This window comes from Podarcis tiliguerta, assembly GCF_965153285.1.
Source record: "Podarcis tiliguerta genome assembly, chromosome: 12".
NCBI classification, from domain to species: Eukaryota; Metazoa; Chordata; class Lepidosauria; order Squamata; family Lacertidae; genus Podarcis; species Podarcis tiliguerta.
The window spans coordinates 29,948,650-29,971,468 of NC_139545.1; the positions used below are offsets into that span (position 1 = coordinate 29,948,650).

General features: G+C 42.3%; 1 protein-coding gene across 13 annotated transcripts in view; it reads left to right on the forward strand.

The window, feature by feature from the left end:
* THSD7A (thrombospondin type 1 domain containing 7A) overlaps positions 1-22,819 on the forward strand; it is a 281,259-nt gene that overhangs the window by 198,671 nt on the left and 59,769 nt on the right. For all 13 annotated transcript variants that reach the window (XM_083405309.1, XM_083405304.1, XM_083405301.1 and 10 more), the window contains 4 exons: positions 455-570; positions 5,238-5,370; positions 9,859-9,962; positions 18,460-18,654. In XM_083405309.1, coding sequence (XP_083261435.1) covers positions 455-570; positions 5,238-5,370; positions 9,859-9,962; positions 18,460-18,654 — 548 coding nt within the window. The remainder of the gene's footprint in view (positions 1-454; positions 571-5,237; positions 5,371-9,858; positions 9,963-18,459; positions 18,655-22,819) is intronic.

Sequence of the window (22,819 nt, forward strand, 5' to 3'; positions counted from 1 at the left end):
TGTGTACACATGCACACATATAATTTCATCCAAGCTCCTGGTCATCAGAGAACAAGGAATCACCCACACTCAATTATGTGATAGGTTTGGTGATATGACAATTATTGCTAAAAAATACATAGGGAGCAGAATTCCTTTGGTACCTCCCTGTGATAACTGAAAATCAGGTGTCATCATTCAGCCCTTCTTGTGGCTTTCAGTGGAGAGACACCCTGTGCTGTTGGGATGCAAAGAAAGTAAGGGAAGGGGAAAGTGGGGGAAATGAACAGCGTATATGGGCCATTCCCCCAATACTGGTTCTCCTGAACTCCTTCTTGATTGGGTCCCTGCCCCACAAGTTCACGTATATCTCCCTGACAACATGTTCATGCCAGTATAATAGTTTTTAAATGCATGCATTTAATGCGGCCTACCATTTACTTTTCATTCTATCCTTTGTCACTGCCCATTTTAGGTGTCCTGAAAGCCTTCGTCCTGAGACTGTTAGACCTTGCTTGCTACCCTGTAGGAAAGACTGCATTGTGACACCTTACAGTGATTGGACATCATGCCCTTCATCATGTCAAGAAGGTAATTGTAAAAACCAAAAAGAGGGTGGGAAGGGGGCAGGCGTCCAGGGAAGAAGGACTTTGGCAAACCCAGTCGCCCTTGAATCCAATGTGTTTTGACTATACACAATTTTGGCTTTAGGCACGATCCGCAGATTGTAACCCTTGTTTAAAATCTTGGGTGAATATTCAAAAATGGCTTTTGTCCCTGCACCATACTGTAACAAAGTTTCCACTTTGGAAGATTTCAGTGAGACACAAAACAATTTCAATCCCCTCTGGATTGTGTCCACTCAGTCACCAATGTTTATTGAAAAGAAGCTCGATTCACCATGGTTACTGTGTGGTGCTCATCAGATTTGGATTAAAAATATTTACGGTAAATATAGATTTGGGCCCAAGGCAAATTGAGGCCTCCACCTTGTGGTGAGGCCTCTACTAAGACTAGTTTTCTCCTTTTTCCTGTATTGAACTCTTTACAGTTGTTCCTTTGTCACATGATATGGGAGAAATAGCCCTCTTGCCCAGTGCTATTTTCTAGAAAAAGAAAAATCACCATGAATCCTTCTTCTCTCATAATGGCAATGGCTCCTACCTGATAGATGCTAGAACTGAGTTCCAGCAAGTTCCAGCTGGGAAAAAACCCTGCTCTTGCTTACTGTGAGGAAAGAAATAGTGCTGATAGCATACATAGCAGGAGAACCCTAATGACTTCTGTATAACTGTGGGCAGAAGGAGACAGAGCAACTTATAGAGCAATACTGTGCCCCAAAATATCATTGGCAGGTGTGGGATACCCCTATCCCTTAATTCGACATTCATGCCTTCAAAACTTCCCAGACAATGAAGCCTTCAGAGAAGTCTGCACAGATGGAGTCCATAAATGAGCAGGAGATCACACGCATTTAAGGATTGCCTGGATCAAGCTGTTATATGTTACTGTGTGCAACGGTTGCTATGCTTAGTTAGGTTTCTTTTTTTTATTCAATAATGTCTTATTCATTCCTTTTGCTTTCCTTTACCTTATATGATCTCAGAGTGGGCTACTTTGTACAATCACATCTGAGCAATACAGCAAGTGCATGCTTCTAATTTTAGAGCTAGCTACCTCATCTCAGAACCCCACAAAATGTTGGGAAAGGAGGCGCATCCTAAAACTATCCTCAAACCATACTACAAGATATACAGGGATGGAGCAAGGTGCAAGTGAAATGCCACCACAGGAAAGGCCCTGTCTCATGTCACTGAAGAATTAACTTCACTTTATGTAGGCACCAAAAGAAGGGGCTCCCCTGTAGATCTCAGTACATGAGCGGACTGGTACAGAGAGGAATGCTGCTTCATATATTTGGGTGTTTAGAGCTTTATAAGTTAGCATGAATGCTTTGAATTGGATTTAGTAGCATATAAGCAACCTGTTCAGGTTCTAGAGAACCAGTGTAACATGCCTCCAAAAAGGTAAGCCAGTCAATATACTTGCTGCTATATTCTGCAATAGCCAGTGCTAACTTATAAAGCTTCTGAACTACCTTCAGAGGTAGTCCTATGTACAGCACATTACAGTAATTTAGCCAGGAGGTACCAGAACATGGATTAGTGTAGCAAGGTTATCATAGTCTATGAATGGTTGGTTTGGCAAAGCAGCCATAGCTACTCATAGGTGCTTCACATCATTGATGGCACTTGGAGCTGCAATAAAAAAGGTGGATTACCCTCCAGACGATGTACCTGCTCCTTCCGCTAAGTGCAGCCCCATATAAAGCACACAATTTGCCCAGTTCCTGGATCCACAGCCAATTCCTAGATTCCCGGATTTTGCTGGGATTCAGCATGACTTTATTGGTCAATATCACAGCAGTCTAGCACTTGCACAGCCTGTTTTGATGACACAGAAATAGAATTGAGTGTCATCTGCATATTGATAATATTGTACCCCAAATCCTCCAATGACCTCTCCCAGAAGCTCAATATAAACGTTGAAGAGCATCTTTCTTTGTAGCCTGCCCAGCCTGCAGGCTTGAAATACAAAACAGCACTTAGTAACAACATGAAAAAAATAATGTAAAACATACATATCGCTCACCTTCTGGCATAAGCCTGGCCATCAAAACCACCCTGTTTTGATGTGCACAGGTGTGGTGCAAAGCCATCATTGCAACAATGTTTTCACAATTTGTTTTCTTTCTGCCCTTCTCTGCCTTTCTTTAATTCTCTGTGTTCTGGGCAATATCTTTGTTGGTCTTATTTGATCTTTTGATTAGAAATCCAACAAACAGGGGGCCTCTTGCATTAGTAGGTCCAAAAGTTTAAAACGATGGGTCTATATATTTTTCCTATGAGCTCACCATGCATTTGTGACTTGTCTTGGTATTAGTTGAGCTTCTAGGAGGGCCACATTTAAATGAACAGAGAGTTTGTGATATAGCAGTATTTGATGAATTGCACTTTAGGAACATGGTCCCAGGTGGCTTCTGCCCTCCTTATAAGCCATAAAAAAAAGTGCTTGAGCAAAGCTTTCCTTACTTTTATGCGTTCCTTTTGCCTGCTTCCTCGGAAAATGGGAATAAGAAAAGAGATTGGTGCTAGTGGTTTCTTTTAAGGTTTTGGTTTGAACCAACAACTACACGCAAATTATAAGTATCTTATTTTAGCACATACTGCCAGATGTTTAATGCTTACTGCATTCTGTAGCAATTCCACATCCTGCATTGTAATTATAGTTACAGAACATCCCCCCCCCCCTACTGACTTAACGTTGCACAGATATTTCTGCCTTATCCCTTTTTCTCTTTTTGAGCTTAGCGGGAAGCATTCATCTTAATATGCACGATCATAGCTGCAGTCAATAATTTAATACCTCGTTCATGTGTGTTAATCCTCCTGTGGCGTAGGGTGCTCACTCATTGCCACCTACTTTCAAAAGGCATGGGATTGTTGCCCTGAGAAGATACTCTTTATAGTTCACAGCTAATGCTCTGTGCTGGGGTTGGGGGGCCAGAGACAAATACAAAGTCACTTTTACTGTTGTTCTAGTTGCTGATTAGAGTATTCCCCAACTAATAAAGGATTAGACAGATTAAACTTGTAACCTTTTGAGGGAATAAAGAGCATGTGGAGCCTGGGAGGTTTAATATGATGGGAGGGAAAGAAACTGAGCACACTCCTTTCAACAGGACAAATACAATATAATATACACTGTGGCACATCTGTTGTTCTCTGGTAGCAGTGTGGCTCTTTCCTTCCTTCCTTCCTTTTTTCTTTTTTTAAAAAAACCCTACATACTAAAATGTGTAAACTAGAGGGGGAAATAGCATGCCAGTAAACATAATGAATCAGTCCAATTTGTTCAAGATTGCAATCACATAGCAGCGGAGAGGGAAAATAAATCTACCTAACATGCGACAATTGCAGCCTTAATTTGAATCAGTAAGTTTTCAATGCTTTTCTAATGCTGCTGCAATGAATTTTGCTGTTCTAAATGTAACGTATTTATTTATTTAAGAGTTTTCTTACCTGCCCTTCATTGCAAGGTCCCAGGGTCGTTTACAACCATATAATCATACAATATTAAAATCCAATAAACCAATTCCTACTCTGCTCTGAGCAGATAATAGATACGGTAATTGTACCTAATTCATATGCCAGTTCCAAATTTGGGTTTTTCAATTCCTTACTTATATGGTTTGTCAAGGCCAGAATTGTATTGATTCTGTAATTAGTTTTTTTAAATTAGATTTTCAATTATGTAATAAAGTGACTATATATACACAACAAACAAACAAATGAAATAATACAACTATAACACACACACCAAATGAACTGGGTGTGAGATCAAGAGCTTACTGAGATACAATCAAGTAGAAGAAAAGGGAAAGTCCATCTACATTGAGATGAAGAAGAAAAGTCTTACGGCATCCATATATTTTTGGTTGTTATATAGGACTGTACTATTGATTCAGTAGTTGGCTGATATTTCAGTTTGTGTTGCTTTTATATTACAAACCCTTAGAAAAAGCTTGCATGTCTGAATTTTTTGAAAGCTGCATATAGAATTTTTGAGCTCTGAGGAAAATACATTGATGCCACCACTATATCGGGATTGCCTTAATTCGCCAAACTTTCTTGTATGTACAAGTATGTTTCAAGACGCTATATTCCTCTTCATGAACACGGCAGAAAGCTTGAAGGTTTTAACCAGGTGCTAATCTATTCTATACAGTGTATTTACGCAGGTGGCGCTGTGGTCTAAACCACAGAGCCTAGGGCTTGCCGATCTGAAGGTTGGCGGTTCAAATCCCCGGGACGGGGCGATCTCCTGTTGCTCGGTCCCAGCTCCTGCCCACCTAGCAGTTCAGAAGCACGTCAAAGTGCAAGTAGATAAATAGATACTGCTCTGGCGGGAAGGTAAATGGCCTTTCCGTGCGCTGCTCTGGTTCACCAGAAGCAGCTTACTCATGCTGGCCACATGACCCGGAAGCTGTCTGCGGACGAACACCAACTCCCTCAGCCTATAGAGCGAGATGAGCACCACAACCCCAGAGTCGTCCGCGACTGGACCTAACGGTCAGCGGTACCTTTACCTAATCTATTCTATACAGTGTATTTATGCAGCTATTTCCTGTGATCTCAACATGATTGTTCGACTTGTGTGTGTGAGGAGAGTAACGTGCACTGTATGTTCATTTGCAGGGGATATGAAAGTGACAAAACAATCTCGGCATCGAGTGATCTTGCAACTCCCTGCGAATGGCGGCCGAGACTGCCCAGATACTTTGTATGAAGAAAAAGATTGTGAAGCTCCTCCTGTCTGCTTGTTTTTCAGGTGATGCTCTTAACGGAAGAGTCTCTTAACCTTTATCAGTGTAGAGTTTCTGTCAAAAAATAACTTGTTTTTGTGAGATTTGTATGTATTCAGGAAGGGAGGGAATTAGTCTTTTTCTATGAGGAATCTACCTCAGATGTTTTGTACTCCAGAGCTTCCTACTTCTAGTTTTTGTATATTACGTTTCAGCAAAAAAAAAATGGCCTAGTTTTACAGAGGCATTGTAAAGATTACTATGTGTGTTGCATAAGTAATATTTAGCAAGCATTATTAGCATTATCAATGCTATTCGGGTTCTCTGGGAGAATGTGTGGAACCATAACAACACTACGCCATCTAGGTCTCTTGTGGGCAGAGTCTCTGACAGGTGGAGGTGGCTGTTGCTATCTTTGTGGCAAAACATTAGCAGAAAGCAGCCAAGCCACAAAGGAGCTTTCTGAGCTCTGGCATTAATTCCTTCTCCCCATAATGGGATATTGCCTGAGTTTCACAGGCAATTTGTCATCTTAATTTAGCAATACAAAAATGGCTTGTTCAGACAGTAACATGCTCCGACTGCTTTCAAATGCCACGATTACCTCATTTGCAAAGCGTTGGTGAATTCATCCCATTGTGTCTGATAATATCACTCATAGAATAAGGATGATAGGTCAGACATCTTTTTAATGTGGTGTAAATATCGTGATGGCCAATCTTGGAGCCAGAGGAACGTTTTCACTTTGGGGGCTGGAAATAAAATCCATGGCCAAATCAGGTGATGGTGCTATTAGTGATTTCCACTGTCGTTGAAATAGAAGTGGCTATTTCCTGTGGCTTTCCCACAGAGAGAAGGTTAAGAGAATAGCGGTAGTTATACCTAGATAGAATATAAGGAGAAGTTGTTTATGAAGAATGGTTCATCTAATTCTGGGCTTTCTGTTTTGCTGGGCGTATGCACACAATCCATCCATTTTCATGACATACCGTATATAGGTGATGCAGGTCCAGTACACAGCTGAAGGCAATATGTTACCTCACACCACATTATATTTTATGAGAGAGTTCCATACTCGAAGTGGAAGCATGTCCCATTCAAATTAGCTGAGCAAGTGCCCATTTCCTTGGCAGCTTTGAGCTCCAAATAGGATTTGCCATCATAATTGCATTGTGTGCTTTTTGTTAGGAGTTTCTTGTGTAAATGTGTTTATATTGTGATGTAAATGTGTCATAGGTCACTTGGAAGCAGTTAGCAACAAGTTATCGCCATCAGTTTATTTGTATGCTACTTTCTTACAACATTGTGTCTGAAGCAGGTTACAACAAGTCGAATGGACAGCAATAGCCATTCAGAAAATTTAGAGTTTTGTGCAGCTAAGTACTCCTCAAAGCAGATCCACTGAAATTAATGGAGCCACGTTTGTGATGTCCATTTATTTCAGTCTGTCTGCTCTGAGTAGGACTAGCATTGGGTGCAAGCCATAATAAGAACAAGTTCAAATAATCATAATTGGGTTGTAACCAACGTCTTAGAGTAGCCCCATTGAAAATAGTGGATATGACGAATTTAGATACATTAATTTCAGTGGGTGTGCTTTTAATATGACTTAGTTGGACACTAGCCAAAGTAAATATGTCAATGCACCATTTTAAAAAATCAGTCCACATGACACTATATAAAACAGTGCAAATGCACTAACCCAGTCTTAAAGCTAAAGAGGAGAGAGAATAGAAATGAATACAGAAATAAAAAAAAAATACTAGTGTACAAGGCAAAACAGAATCATCTCCATTTCACAAGGCATTCCACGAAGGTTCAAAACAGTTAACTTACACTCATTAGATGGCAGCATCTTATGGCAGTCCTCCTCCCTGCAGCTCTTCTCTCAATTCATTCCCCATTTCTCACAGCACATGGAAGCTCCTGTTCAGAAAGTGGCCGCTTATCTGGTCTGGAAGTAGGTGGCGACTGTGCCCTGGCGTGGCCGCCCCTCAAACACCAAGGGGGCGAAATGACTCTGCCATGGTGGCTGGCCTTTGGAATGCCTCCCCAGCCGGCCACCATCTTGAAGTTTGAAATTAGCCTATCAGGGGCAAGCTGAGGGGTGGAGCCTGGGTGGCAGCCCAGGGTGGAGAAGTCTTCACTCTGATCCAATTCCTCTATCCACTTGTCCCTGTTGAAATGTCCTTCCTGTGATTTTACTTGACAGTGCATTATAAATAAAGGTTATTAAAGCAAGGGGTTACCTTGATCCTCTATCAGAGAAATACACTTAAAATCCATTAGGAGATTGTAGAATATCTATTTGAAGGTTCTTTGAGAATGTAATTGCAGGACCTGAGGCAGCCAAAAATACACTCCAAATGTTGGAGATAATTTATTTTCTCTTGCCATTATTGTTTCCTAGGTTTATTCTAAATTTATGGCAGTTTACTCTAGCAGTAACTTCAGCAGTTAAGTTCTTCATTTGGTTTTGTGCAGATACACCAGACATGAACAGTAGTTTATTTCCCATTCGGTTAGCAGCACAAACTATACGAAAGAGAATTACTTGACTCTTGTTTTGGTTCAAGAGCAAATATATAAAAAGCAAGTCACATTTATTTTTTTGCAGAGGAGGCTGAGCTACTTCTAGCTAGACCATCAGTGCTTGTTACTGAAGCAACTAACTTATAGCAGCCATGCCCATAATCATTTCACTCCAAACAATTCAAGTCTATTGGAATGACTGATGGAACAAGATGGCGAATATCCAATATGGAAAATAATACAAAGGACTTTTCACGGTGCAATATCTATATACAGTGGTTCTCTCTATATAGATCCTGTACTGTGAAAAGCCCTATGTATTATTTCCTAAATTTGATGTGAAAATATGTTGGAAATGGTGGATACTCTGGATAATTTCAGACATGTTTTAAATACAGGAACTTGGAATGATGACCTGTCTTTTTTTGTTAAAGCTGTTGAGCAGCACCAAGCATATAGTTGTGAGTAGCCCTTTCGTGTGAAATGTATATTTATGAGTCAGGTACCCATAGGTATTTGAATAAATATACAGAAGGCAATAAATTATTGAGTAGAACAGGTGCCTAAATAATTCTGTAAGCCTTCATTTTGGTTATTTAACTGTGGCTTCCCTTCCATTTTGTTATTCAGTGACAGTGAATTCATATTGAACTGGACCTGCATTTTCCAAGTCAATATGTGGAAGAACTTTTAGAAAAGCAAAACCCTATAATTAAAATGATTTCCATAGAGAAGCACAGTAGAAAGGCTTTTTCGCTAAAGCAAATTTAGAGTGTCAAAAATAGCCTAGGTGCACATATTTTATCTGATGCAGTTCTGCATAACTCAACTGAAATTCCAAAGTGGGTTATGCAGCACTCGTCCTGCCGACAGAATTACTAAAGTTTTCCATGAATTTGTGGCTTAAATAGCACTGATAATGCATAATCAGTGACAAAAACGTTGCTCTTTTCTTCCAAAATCTAAGGGAGGTGATAAACCCGGGCTTAACGTTTCAGACTGCAAGTGGGAAGTCATATTCCCACTTCCTTATAAAAAGTAATATTCTGGATTAAAAAAAGGTCCCTGAACAAAATGATATGTCACATAGAAGGCTGTGATTGTCTTCACAGTCTGAAGAGGCACAACCTAGATGTAAGTTTGCCTCGTAAACTTTAGTACCTCACTGAGAACTAGGGTCCCAGATTTGATTTACATGTTACATTTCTACATGCTTTCATGATATGGGAATGTAGGAAGTTGTCTTATACTGATTCAGGTAGGACTGCCTCCCAGCTTTAACTGGAGATGCCAGAGATTGAATCTAGCACCTTTGGTAAGAAAGGCAAATGCTCTACTACTGAGCTATGCCCCTTTCCTAAACATAACATATGCCCACAGGTAGATGCAGCTGGGAGCCAAAATTGATCAGTATATGCTTTGTTAAGCATATATGAGAGAGTAGAAAATTTGGTCTACAACCAAGCAGCTTATATGGTAGGCTGAACTACAAATCCCATAATCCCTAGCCATAGGCCACGCTTGCTGGGGTTGATGGGTGTTGTGACTCAGTGACATTGGGGGGGGGGAAGGTTTCCCACATCGTTTTGTACAGGGATTTATTTATGTTTTAATATGTGGAAGATTATTTAGTCACATGTGAGGCTAGGAATGCTTTCTAACCTTGTTTGCATCACTTTAATACTGTCTAGTCTAGGACATAGAGCAGAATTATAAACATAGCTAATGCAAATATTTTGTTGTAAGTGTCACCTGCAAGAAAATGGTCTTTGAAGTATATTTCTTCAGATATGAGGACAAGCGGCAGCTAAAAATATGTAGATTACCCTCAACTTTTAGTTAAGGGAACAGCAATTTTAGAGCGAAGAAAATTGAGGGGACAGAAGGTGGCAAGGAGGAGAACAGATTGGTCTTAATATTGTGCTATTTGCACATTTGCTCTGACAAATGGCTTGCATTCACACAGTATTTTTCTGCTATAGATGGAAGACACATAAATGGCGCAGGTGTCAACTCGCACCATGGAATGTTCGTCAAGGCAGCCCCGGTGCTCAGGAGACATGTGGTCCCGGTCTACAAGCAAGAGGTTAGAAAATTGTCACTGTAATTTATGCTATCAATCATTAACACAGTTAATTATCACAATAGATTATCACTGTGCTCTATCACAACCTCATGTGGATTCCTGACACCCCTGTCCGCTGCAAGTGCTAAGAGTTTTAGACTTTGTAAAATCAACAGCAGTAACAAATCAGACATTGGCATGAAGTTGTTGAAAACCAGGGAGGTACCCCAGGGTGTCTTGTCTTCACAGAACTGTTGAACTGGAGTTATTAACATGATATTGTGTGAAAGGTACTGGAGTGACTCAAATAATTAACATCTGAAATCACTGACCTAAGATAAAGTTTTTGGAACATTTGATATTGTTTTGTCCCCTGCCTGAGCTCCTTTAGGAGGAAGAGCAGGATATAAATTGAAATAAAATTCATCATCCTCATAATTTCAAGACTCTCCTCCTGGAAGAGAGGGGAGTGGTTGTGGGCGGGAGCTGAGCTCCGCCTCGAGCAGGGGGTGTTAGCCCCCTGCCTCCCACTCACCTGGCTGGCGCCCACGCCCATCGGCAAGCACCCAACCAGGTGCCTCCGAGGGGGCGTGTACAGCATAGCTGCAATAGTGCTGATGGTGACATGGAATGAGCATACCTCAGCCGTGTATATTTGGCTATGGTGCTGTTTACCATGGACAAACTGGAAATGAAATAAAGATGCACAAGAGCAGCAATGGGTAAAAGCACATAAGGAAGAGGCTGCACTTGTCAGCTCACAGACATTATTAGAACAAACCCATGTCTTGATTTTATAATTAAAGCCTAATATATTAGCATTTTTTCAGCTTTTTTAACACACACTGAGCTGCAAAAGTGCCAAAATGAATCAGAAATTTAGCAGAAGGAGTCCTCCTCCAAGACAGCTTTGATTCTAGCTGTCCTGTGTAATTGAGCTTTTATTGCAAATCACGTCTGTGTAAAATGAACATGTCACAACTTTAGACTGGGGCCAATTTTCTTTGGGTTTTTCTCAGCAAGAGCATGTCTTTATTTTATTTTTTAATCAACTGTTTCCTCCCCCCTTCTCCTATTTATATAGCTGAGCATAGAAACAGCAAAATAAAACAAATTTTACCCCATGCCAAAGATTGTTATTTAAAGATGATCACCATATTGTGGGAAAGCACTGTGCATCTGCAATCAGGCGAGGGAAATTTCTTTAAAAAAAGGAAAAAGCCTTGATAATGGAGGCTCAAGAAGCACTGTTAAGAAACGCAGCATGAAAATTTGGACTAAAAATGAAACTGCGTGAGCGAGAGCTCTTACCCGGATTCTGACCTTTTTCAAAAGGCTTAGCTAACTTTTAAATCTTACGTCTCTAAAGCCACATATCTTCTCAAGAAGAAGAAATAAATAGACTGATGTTTGGTTTTCTTGTAAGAGACAGTCGGAAAAATCACAGTGGAAACGAAGTACAATGCTGTGTAGAGCATGCTTAGTTCTCCCTTGACACAGCGACTATACAACATTTCATGCCTGACCTACAAAAGGCTTGCTATTTTGGTCAAGAACCTCTCTAGGGTGGAGGAATGACAATTGTGCCAGAGCCTCTCCTCTGTTTCATTTCTTACATAATGACCCAACACAGAGGCTTGAGCGCAAAAGGTCATTTCACTTGAATTAAAATATTTTTACTCTCTCGGAGCAGTGAAAAGCTAGTGCGTATCTGCCTCACTCTCGTCCTGAACATTTAGAATTTTAACATATATTTCTGAAAACCTATGCAGCTGTCTCTGCACCGTATTTCCTGTTTGCTCTTGGGAGAGTATTACATACGGAGACGAGAAGCTATTATTTGGTTGGGGAAACTGTCAGTTCGAAGGAAGTGTGAAGCCTTAGGGGCAATACTACATGTTCTGTCTCAGCCCTGTGTTTTTAAAGCCAGGCCCCTGCTTTTGCAATGGAAATTGAGCCCAGGGGACCATGATTTGCAATGGCAACTTTGGGGGAGGAATACAGTTTTGTGTGATGGCTTTCCTTCATAACTCCACCATACCAGCTTTCTCTCCTTGCAGCCCAATCCAGGCTAGATCTGTGTTTGCAACAGAAACATGGGTCCAGAATAAAGCTTGGAGCAAGCATAGGCAAACTCAGCCCTCCAGATGTTTTGGGACTACAATTCCCATCATCCCTAGCTAACAGGACCAGTGGTCCGGGATGATGGGAGTTGTAGTCCCAAGACATCTGGAGGGCCAAGTTTGCCTATGCCTGGCTTGGAGACAATGCAGTTGGCGGAGTAGTGTTGGAGAATGGTTACTGAGGAAAGGGTGAAGTTCCCATCTCTCTCTTGTACCTAGAGTTGAAAGTTTGGGAGTGCATGAGTTGTGAAGGCCCATTCTTGATCTCTCCCCTGCGGCATTTCTAGTTTGCTGGTGATAAAGATGAACAAATTGTGTTGGTACAGCACTGATAATATCTCTTGGCTGCTTGGAAGGAGGATAGAGAAGGATGTGTCAGCGTGTGTAGGACATACTTATTGTACAAAGGTAAACTTTGCATAGTACTTTGTCCCCTTTCGCCTCTGACTCCTCCCATCACTGGCATGTTTTTGCAAGAGTAGATGTGTGCAGTGAAAGGAACAATGGACTCATAAAGTATTGCCTTTGAACATAAGAGAGATTGATAGAGGTAATGAATGAAATTATTTATATATGGCTGAAATCAGACAGCATGGCCCATCACAAAGAGTTAAAGCCATATAATATTTCATGGTAAGCTAGAAAGATGCTTATTTGAGACACAGTATGATTTGGCAGTGTTTGACCTGGGCACTTAAAGTTTTTTGTTTTGTTTTTTTAAGTACCAAAATGGCCCTCATTTGCATACACAAAGCAGACTTTGTATTTAATTATCCCCACAATAATAATTTATCAGCTTATGGCCCCTTGTGGTGTAGTTCAAGCTATGCTATCAGCCCTAATTATATCAAGGTCTTTTGTCTACAAAATTTGAAGCGCAGTTTATTTCATACCACTCTTCTGGGAGACCCTAAATGTTCAATAGGGAAACGTATGTTAAGTGAACCCATGTTAGATTAAATTTTGCTGGCAACTGCATCCTTGTTCTTTATGGAAACATTTTACAATTATTTGTGTTTAATTCAGAATAATCACATTTGGTGTTCTCGCCGCTAATGTCTGTAATCAATTTGATGGGAGTGGGTGTGATTAATTATTAGTCTGCCACAGCATGATAGGAGACTGATTTCTGGTCCCAGGTGCCATTTTCACCATGTAAATAAAGCATGTGGACTTGGCTGAAGGAGCATGCAACTTAAATTGTATTAGGATGTGCAGTGAATATAGAATTTCAGGGGATAATGTGGTCTGCTGCATAACCATGCCACCTTTTCTCTTCTAATAACTTGGGCTCTGTAGCCCATTAAAATGTATCTATCTTATCCAAACCCTTTTCTTTTCACTAAGGTGATTTCTTAAGGGGCATACATGTTTCTGTGATCATTTTATGCCAGATTCCCACGGGACGATATGCTTGGCACATTTTCTGACATAAGGTATAGCAGGCTGGCTGGTTGCATGGTGGCCTTGTTCAGAAGGTGCATTTCATGCACTTCTCTGCCTGCCAAACAATCAGATGGCAGTGAAACGTGTTGTGTGAGAACGTGGGTCAGTAGCAGAGCAGATGGTCCACATGCAGATGGTTCCAGGTTCAATCTCTGGCATCTCCAGTTAGGAGAATCAGGTAACAACAGGATGATGAGAAACAGAGGTGGATTTAGGGGAGCACAACTGGGTGCCAAGGGGGGCACTGCAGCTATCACGAACCACAGAAAGCGAGGGCAAAGTGTGCTGAGTTTTGGCATGGCACAGGGCACTGCTGAGATTTGAAAGCACAAAGTCTGCCACTGTAGGAAAATAGCTCTGGGTGGCTGCTGGCTGTCAGAGTAGAAAATGGGCCAGATATCAATTGCCTGGTGCCATGTAAGTCATGTTGCTATAGATGACATATGAAAAAGATGTGAGATTTTCAAAGATGGTCCCCTGTGCTCTTTGTGTCACATGCACATTTGACTGTTCTGAAATCACAAAGATGGATAGTTTCCTCCTCCCGCCTTCCCATTTTCCTACATGCATCTTAAAGACATGAACAGGGAAAGAGAACCTAGAAACCAGCTCTCAGTTAATCCAGGGTGAGCTGGTGATATTATTACTACTACTACTATTATTCCCTGAAATGAAATGTGGTGCTAGGCAGGCAGGAACAAGAGAATAGCCTTTTCAGCAGTGGTACCACAGTTTTGCAACTCCCTCCTCATTAAACATCATCAGACTCTCTTACCCTCTATTTTTCACCAACATATAAAGACTTTTCTTTTAGCCTGACTTTTAAGATGCAGGCTGCAGTTTTACTGAGATTAGTTCTGCTGTTTTTTCTGCTGTCTTACTGCTCTCATTTGTTGTGTTTTTTATGCTTAAAAAAGTATTGTAACTGCCTATGGAATTGTATATGTCTGATTTTATTGCAGTGTTTCCCAAACTCTGGTCTCCAGCTGTTTTTGGACTATAATTTCCACCATCCCTGACCTCTGGTTTTGCCAGTTAGGGATGATGGGAGTTTTAGTCCAAAAACTGTTGGAGATCCAAGTTTGGGAAACACTGTTTTGTAGTAGTAGTAGTAGTAGTAAGCAACTTGATTCAATTTTAATTTAAAAATCAGAGTATTTATTGAGGTGTCCCTGGAATTGAATGAATCCTAAACAGCAAGACAAGACAAGACAAGGTGCCTTGGAGGGATTTGGGACTTCAACAAGGTGAAGGATTTATACAAGGCAGTTAGGGGCCAAAGCAGAACTCATGTAGTGCTTCGGTGTTTGTTGTTCAGTCATTTAGTCGTGTCCGACTCTTCTTGACCCCATGGACCAGAGCTCTGGACTTGTTTGCATTTATTAGCCCTCAACTTTCCTAGCTTCCGCAGGGCTGTTTTGCAACATTGTTGTTGTTTAGTTGTTTAGTCATGTCCGACTCTTCGTGACCCCATGGACCAGAGCACACCAGGCACTTCTGTCTTCCACTGCCTCCCGCAGCTTGGTCAAACTCCTGTTCGTAGCTTCAAGAACATTGTCTAACCATCTCGTCCTCTGTCATCCCCTTCTCCTTGTGCCCTCAATCCTTCCCAACATCAGGGTCTTTTCCAGGGAGTCTTCTCTTCTCATGAGGTGGCCAAAGTATTGGAGCCTCAGCTTCATGATCTGTCCTTCCAGTGAGCACTCAGGGCTGATTTCCTTCAGAATGGATAGGTTTGATCTTCTTGTGGTCCATGGAACTCTCAAGAGTCTCCTCCAGCACCATAATTCAAAACATCAATTCTTCGGCGATCAGCCTTCTTTATGGTCCAGCTCTCACTTCCATACATCACTACTGGGAAAACCATAGCTTTAACTATATGGACCTTTGTTGGCAAGGTGATGTCTCTGCTTTTACACTTCAGAAATACAGACATAAAAAAAAAAGCTGTAGACACATGTCCATGAAAAGCAAAACTGTCTTTAAACTTTGCAAGAGTGGGGGTATGAGGAAGAAGGAGCAGCTTTGCAGAAACTAAAGGCCAATCTCTAATTTAAGAAAGATGCCAGAATCAGGAGAGGGAGCTACTTTGTGACTGTAGCTTGTAATGGTAGGGAATAGTTTTTCCAGCAGTCTCCAATCCCAGCATGTTGGGGGAAAGAACAGCTTTGTAGGACTGAGATGTCTGTCTAAACTTAAGAAAAATGTCAGGATAGGGAGAGGAAAGAGAAGGCTCTGTTGTGACTGACAATTCAAGCTTGCAAATGGTCACACAGGGAAAGTGAATCCCTATATATATAAAAAAACTTTAAACATGTTCAAGCTCAGTTTCCCCTGGATGTATTTAACTGCAATTTGGCATGTATCTTACCCAGGGGTACTTGTCTCATATCTGCAACTTTCAGACCAATTACCCACAGAACGCTAAGGGAAATAAAGTGGTTCCTTGTTGTTGTTTTTACACAACTCAAAACAGGGGAAGAGCACTGCAGCTACCTTATGATATTTGGCTGAACTCATGTCCTCAGAAGGGATGACCTTGCCTGTAAAGTTCATTCAGTTATTCAATAAATAAATAAGAAATACATGTTTCCTTAAAAAAAAATAAACTAGTAAATCAAATTATAAAGGTGCCCACATGATAAACAACAACCCTCCACGACCAAGAGCTTTTTTTCTGCCAGAACCTCCTGGAACTCTGTTCTGGTACCTCTCAGGTAGACACCATCACCATTCTAAGAGAACAAGGGTGAATTTTGGCACCTCTTTTTCTAGAAAAATAGCACTGCCAGGACCCATTGGTCAGTAAGCCCATGTTTGTAGATCTGATCCACTTCTGTCAAAAGGAGAAAAACCATAGTCATTTCTGGATTAGTGCATGCGGGGAGGAGAAACGAAGTTGATTTGAGCTGGACCTGAGTTGAGTTGGGCAGACCACAAAGTGTTTTACAATGAGGCAGGCTGTTTTATGAATCGCTGAATCTTGTGGTTGATGCAGATAATATAAATCCTAAATAAATGAATTTAATCAAAGTGCTTATTTTATCTCTACAACAATTGCTTCAAGACTTTCTTGACTAGGGCTTGTAACTGCTTTTTGGGTGGCTGAACCTATTTGTAACTAAGGATCATGTGGTGGTTGCGACACAGATTTTGTTGTCGCCCTTCGAATTCCCCATGGTCCCTTTCCATACTATACCGTTATAGATTGTGCCTTGGAGGCAAAACTGTATATTTCAGTTATAAATGTAGAAAGAGCAAAGACTATACATGACCCTCCATTTATATTTGTTCATAAAGAGTCCTCTGTGCACCACTAAAAAGCCTTGCACATTTGTGGGTTCACATTTATTATATTGTTTCCTTGGTTATGCTAGTATGTCAGAAAGTTTATAGCTGCCATTTTACCATTTAGAATTCACATTTCATCTCTTCAGATATGGGGAGTCTATTAAACCACACAGAAAAAATTAATCGCAGGCCAATTAACTGAGGTTTGGAGACAGTGAAATAGTATTTACAGTTCTGGGAACCGTGAGGGTCATGGATAGGTCCTGCCTTTGGAATCCTGGGCTACAAATAAAGCATAGATTTCAAAGAGTTGGAATCATAATATTTGCTAGGGAGGCAGCAGTTGTCTGATATTGGAGCATTTCATCATGCAACTTGCAGCTGAGAACTCAGGAACATACAGCTCGTAAAAAGTTAATTTTTTCTTTTTCCTTTGATTCAATCCTATGCATGCTTGGGATTAAATCCTGTTCAATTCTGTGAGGCATACTTCTGAATAAAAATACATAACATCAGGCTGCATAGCTGTTGAGCAAAGTCAAGGTGTAGAAGTTCACTGTGTAGTTTAGGGCTGCGTTCAAGTATTCTTTTTGAGGTATTTCATTATGACTGCATTACACTTAACTGGGAATAAGTCCCATTGAAGTCAATAGGTACATCGGTATAGTATTACACACACACACACAACCACGCATTTCTTATAAGCAAAATAGAATTTGCTGGTCAGAAACAGTAATGCAGTGTAATCTGCATAAATGGTACAGCCTATGCATCTTTACTCAGAAGTAAGTCTCAGTTAGTTCAATGGTTCTCCAGACATTGTTTGACTTCAACTCCCATCCTACCCAACTGTTGCCCATGTTAGGTAGGGCTAATGGGAGTTGTAGTACAGCAACATCTGGAGGGTCACGTGTTACCACTCCCTAATCTACTGGTATGCCTATTGTTGTTGTTGTTGTTGTTGTTACCATTACAAGTTGCTTGTTACTCAAATGTCCTCAGCAACTTACACCGCGTTTAAAAACCTAAACCTAGATACATTATACTGTTAAATTGTGTTTAAAATATATTCATTGGTTTTCTCCATTACAACCCCTTATGCCATTATTGCTAGAGAGAAGATCTTTTGTGTTTTTATATGGAGGTTTAATATAATGTTCAAGCTACAAAGCATTTTCAGGTAGACATCCCTTCCTGCTTACCTATGGAGCAAATACATTTCTCTTCAAAATGTGTATCAACTGTGAATATAATTATAGTATATTTAAAATTATAAAAAGCCCAATTCACATCTCAGTATACCCATTATTTGGGAAAGTTGGTAATATAGGGCAGTTAAATTATACAGCAAAATGGGGCAGAATAATAGATGGCATTTATTCCTTCCTTCATAGAATGGCTTGTATTGTATTTCTGTGCTGCATTTTTAATGTCACTTGCTGATCTGAATTATATGAGACGTGCAGCATTTTGCATTTTCTGAAATTTGAAAACAATTCCATGGTACCAGAGATCCCAAGCAGAATGTTACTGTTCTTGAACCTATTGCCAGTTGAGCTAAATCAAATGTGGGTGACTCTGGTGGTTAGGTGCTCCATTGTCTTACTTACAAAAGGCCTAGCAACTCATTATAATTCTTTCTGCTTCTCTCCTTCCAGCTATTACTTGTCGCAAGCAAGATGGCGGACAGGCTGACATCAGTGAATGCCTTAAGCATGCAGGCTCTTTGCCACCTTTAACGCAACCCTGCCAAATCCCGTGCCAAGATGACTGTCAGTTCACAAGCTGGTCAAAGTTCTCTTCTTGCAATGGGGATTGTGGAGCATTTAGGACAAGAAAGCGCTCTCTTATTGGTAAGGGTTGGAAAATACCAAGAGAAACTTTGTGGTAGGACTAGTGCTGTAGTGAGAAATTTACTTAGGGAGCAGGTAGAATCCCTAAAATGACTGAAATGCAGAAACTGTTGACACTAGTTGGGTGTCAACTAGAAATACCTTGACCAGAAAAGCCTTCCTTGTATGAATATTGAATTGATTTGTATTGCCCAAGGTAGTGTATTTTATTAACTGATCCATATGGAATTATCTGTAAAGTTAGACATACATATTCTAGTAGAAGTGGATATATATTCCAAATCTATACTGTGATTTCAGACAATCAAGGAAAACACCCACACCTACCCACCCACACGTGTATACGTGCATATCCCTCCCAATAAATCACGAAAAGAATATGTACATTTGACAATAGACATCCATGGACTTCTGCTTCTTTTTGTACACAACATCATTATGCAAGTCATTTTTATGTAAAAGTAATCAGCCATGGATGCTTTAGTTGATATTCCTGCATTGTAGGACCTTGTACTAGATGACCTTTGGGGTCCCTTCCAAGACTATTATCCCTGGGAGGAAAAAATCCAAAATTTTCTAGGAGGAATTGAGGTCTTCCATTATCATTTATTATTGATAATGCTTTATTTTCCACCTACTCCAAAAAGAATTTATGTGCCATCTGCCATGAAGTTGTAGAATACAGTTTGAAATAATGCTAGCAGTCTTCCGAGCACTAGTGACAGGAGTTTAGAGATATGTGTCAGTGGATTGCAGGCTATTTTTCATAATAATGGTTTTGGTTCAACTTCAGAATGCTGCAACTACTCCACATTTACTAGGTGAGAAATTGTACATACTCTTGACAGGGGAAGGACTTTCAGAAACAAGGTTAAACAGCTGGGCTGCAGTCCTGTAGACACTTTGACTGCTTCAATTCAATTGAAGTCAATGAGATTTTAGCATCCTGGGTGCAGAATTGCTGAATAATAAAAAACTGAAAGTCTTGGCTTTGAGTCAGTAAGTAGACTCATCTTTTGCTAGACAGACACTCCCAAGTGGGTGTCATGACACTCCATGTGAGTGTCATGAAGATGGTGGCAACATCATTAGACACAGGATTGATGTGCATGATCTAGATCCTATAATAATAATAATAATAATAATAATAATAATAATAATTTATTATTTATACCCCGCCCATCTGGCTGGGTCTCCCCAGCCACTCTGGGCGGCTTCCAAAAGAATATTAAAATACTGTGATACATCAAACATTAAAAGCTTCCCTAAACAGGGCTGCCTTCAGATGTCTTCTAAAAGTCTGGTAGTTGTTGTTCTCTTTGACATCTGGTGGGAGGGCGTTCCACAGGGAGGGCGCCACTACCGAGAAGGCCCTCTGCCTGGTTCCCTGTAACTTGGCTTCTCGCAGTGAGGGAACCGCCAGAAGGCTCTCGGTGCTGGACCTCAGTGTCCGGGTAGAGCGATGGGGGTGGAGACGCTCCTTCAGGTATACTGGACCGAGGCCGTTTAGGGCTTTAAAGGTCAGCACCAACACTTTGAATTGTGCTCGGAAACGTACTGGGAGCCAATGTAGGTCTTTCAAGACCGGTGTTATATGGTCTCGGCGGCTGCTCCCAGTCACCAGTCTGGCCGCTGCATTCTGGATTAGTTGTAGTTTCCGGGTCACCTTCAAAGGTAGCCCCACGTAGAGCGCATTGCAGTAGTCCAAGCGGGAGATAACCAGAGCATGCACCACTCTGGCAAGGCAGTCCGTGGGCAGATAGGGTCTCAGCCTACGTACCAGATGGAGCTGGTACACAGCTGCCCTGGACACGGATTTAACCTGTGCCTCCATGGACAGCTGTGAGTCCAAAATGACTCCCAGGCTGCGCACCTGGTCCTTCAGGGGCACAGTTACCCCATTCAGGACCAGGGAATCCTCCACACCTGCCCGCCTCCTGTCCCCCAGAAACAGTACTTCTGTCTTGTCAGGATTCAATCTCAATCTGTTTGCCGCCATCCATCCTCCAACCGCCTCCAGACACTCACACAGGACCGTCACCGCCTTCACTGGTTCTGATTTGAAAGAGAGGTAGAGCTGGGTATCATCTGCATACTGATGAACACCCAGCCCAAACCTCCTGATGATCTCTCCCAGCGGCTGCATATAGATGTTAAAAAGCATGGGGGAAAGGACAGAACCCTGAGGCACCCCACAAGTGAGAGCCCAGGGGTCTGAACACTCATCCCCCACCACAACTTTCTGAACACGGCCCAGGAGGAAGGAGCGGAACCACTGTATGACAGTACCCCCAGCTCCCAGCCCCTCAAGACGGTCCAGAAGGATGTTATGGTCGATGGTATCAAACGCCGCTGAGAGATCCAGCAGAACTAGGAAACAGCTCTCACCTTTGTCCCTAGCCCGCCGGAGATCATCAACCAGTGCGACCAAGGCAGTTTCAGTCCCGTGATGAGGCCTGAATCCCGACTGGAAGGGATCCAAATGGTCCGCTTCTTCCAGGCGTGCCTGGAGTTGTTCAGCCACCACTCGCTCAATCACCTTGCCCAAGAATGGAAGATTTGAGACTGGGCGATAGTTGGCCATCGTGGCCGCATCTAAAGATGGTTTTTTAAGAAGCGGTTTAATAACCGCCTCTTTCAGCGGGTCTGGGAAGACTCCCTCATGGAGGGAAGCATTCACCACCCCACGAAGCCCATCGCCCAGCCCTTCCCAGCTAGCTTTTATAAGCCAGGATGGGCAAGGATCAAGGAGACAAGTGGTTGGTTTCACTCGTCCAAGCAGCCTGTCCACATCCTCGGAGGTAACAGATTTGAATTGATCCCACGCAATTTGACTAGACAGGACTCTAGCACTCTCCCGCCCCGGCCCTGCTCCCACGGTGGCATCGACCTCTTCCCGAATCTGAGCGACTTTATCTGCAAAAAACTTTGCAAAATCATTGCAGGAGATCATGTGGCCCGTACTGGGCCCCGATGTAGCAGGTGGTTCCGCTAGATTGCGGACCACCTGAAAAAGTCTCCTGCTGCTGTTTTCTGCAGATGCAATAGAGGCGGTGAAGAAAGTCTTCTTCGCCGTCGCTACTGCCACTTGGTAGGCTCGACATTGAGCTCTAACCTGTGTCCGGTCAGCTTCAGAATGGGTCCTCCGCCACCGGCGCTCTAGCCGTCTCAACGATTGTTTCATTGCCCTCAGATCCGTGGAAAACCACGGGGCTGTCCGGGCTCCATGCAATCGGAGAGGGCGCTTCGGAGCCAAACAGTCAATAGCCCTGGTTAACTCCGCATTCCAGCGGGCCACCAGGGAATCAGCTGAAAGGCCATCAACATGGGATAAAGCATCCCCTACCACTCTCTGGAAACCATTTGGATCCATTAAGTGGCGGGGGCGGACCATCCGAATCGGTCCCACCTCCCTGCAGAGGGGAAGGGTTGCGGAGAAGTCAAGTTGCACCAGGAAGTGGTCTGACCATGGCACTTCTTTTGTTTCGCTTTTACTTAGTGTCAGATCACCAACATCCATTGAGGTAAACACCAGGTCCAAGGCATGTCCGCGGCTATGGGTTGGGCCAAACTTATTCAGGGACAGCCCCATGGAGGCCATGCTTTCCACGAAGTCCCGAGCGGCCCCTTGTAAGGTCGTGTCGGCATGGATATTAAAATCCCCTAGGACAACCAAGCTAGGTGTCTCCAGGAGGACATCCGCCACGACCTGAAGCAGCTCGGGCAGGGAATCCTTGGTGCAGCGGGGAGGTCGGTACACCAGAAGGAATCCTGTACTGCCCCTATTGCCCAACTTCCAGAACATGCACTCAGAAAACTGGGTCTTCCCAATAGGACGCCTGGTGCAAACTAATGACTTCCTAAAAATCACTGCAACCCCCCCTCCCCGCCCACAAGGCCTGGGTTGCTGTGCGTAAGAGAAACCTGGTGGACAAGCAGCGGCAAGAACAGGCCCATCAGCTTCATCCAACCAAGTCTCTGTTACACATGCCAGGTCAAATCCTCCATCCATGATCAAGTCATGGATTGCAGTGGTTTTATGAATCATCGACCTGGCATTGCACAGCAGCACTTTCAGGCCATGTGGGTATCCCTTGCTGATTCTAGTATCCGTCCGGTCAGGACCAGACCCGGAGGCAGGGATAGTCCTCAGACAACGACTAAA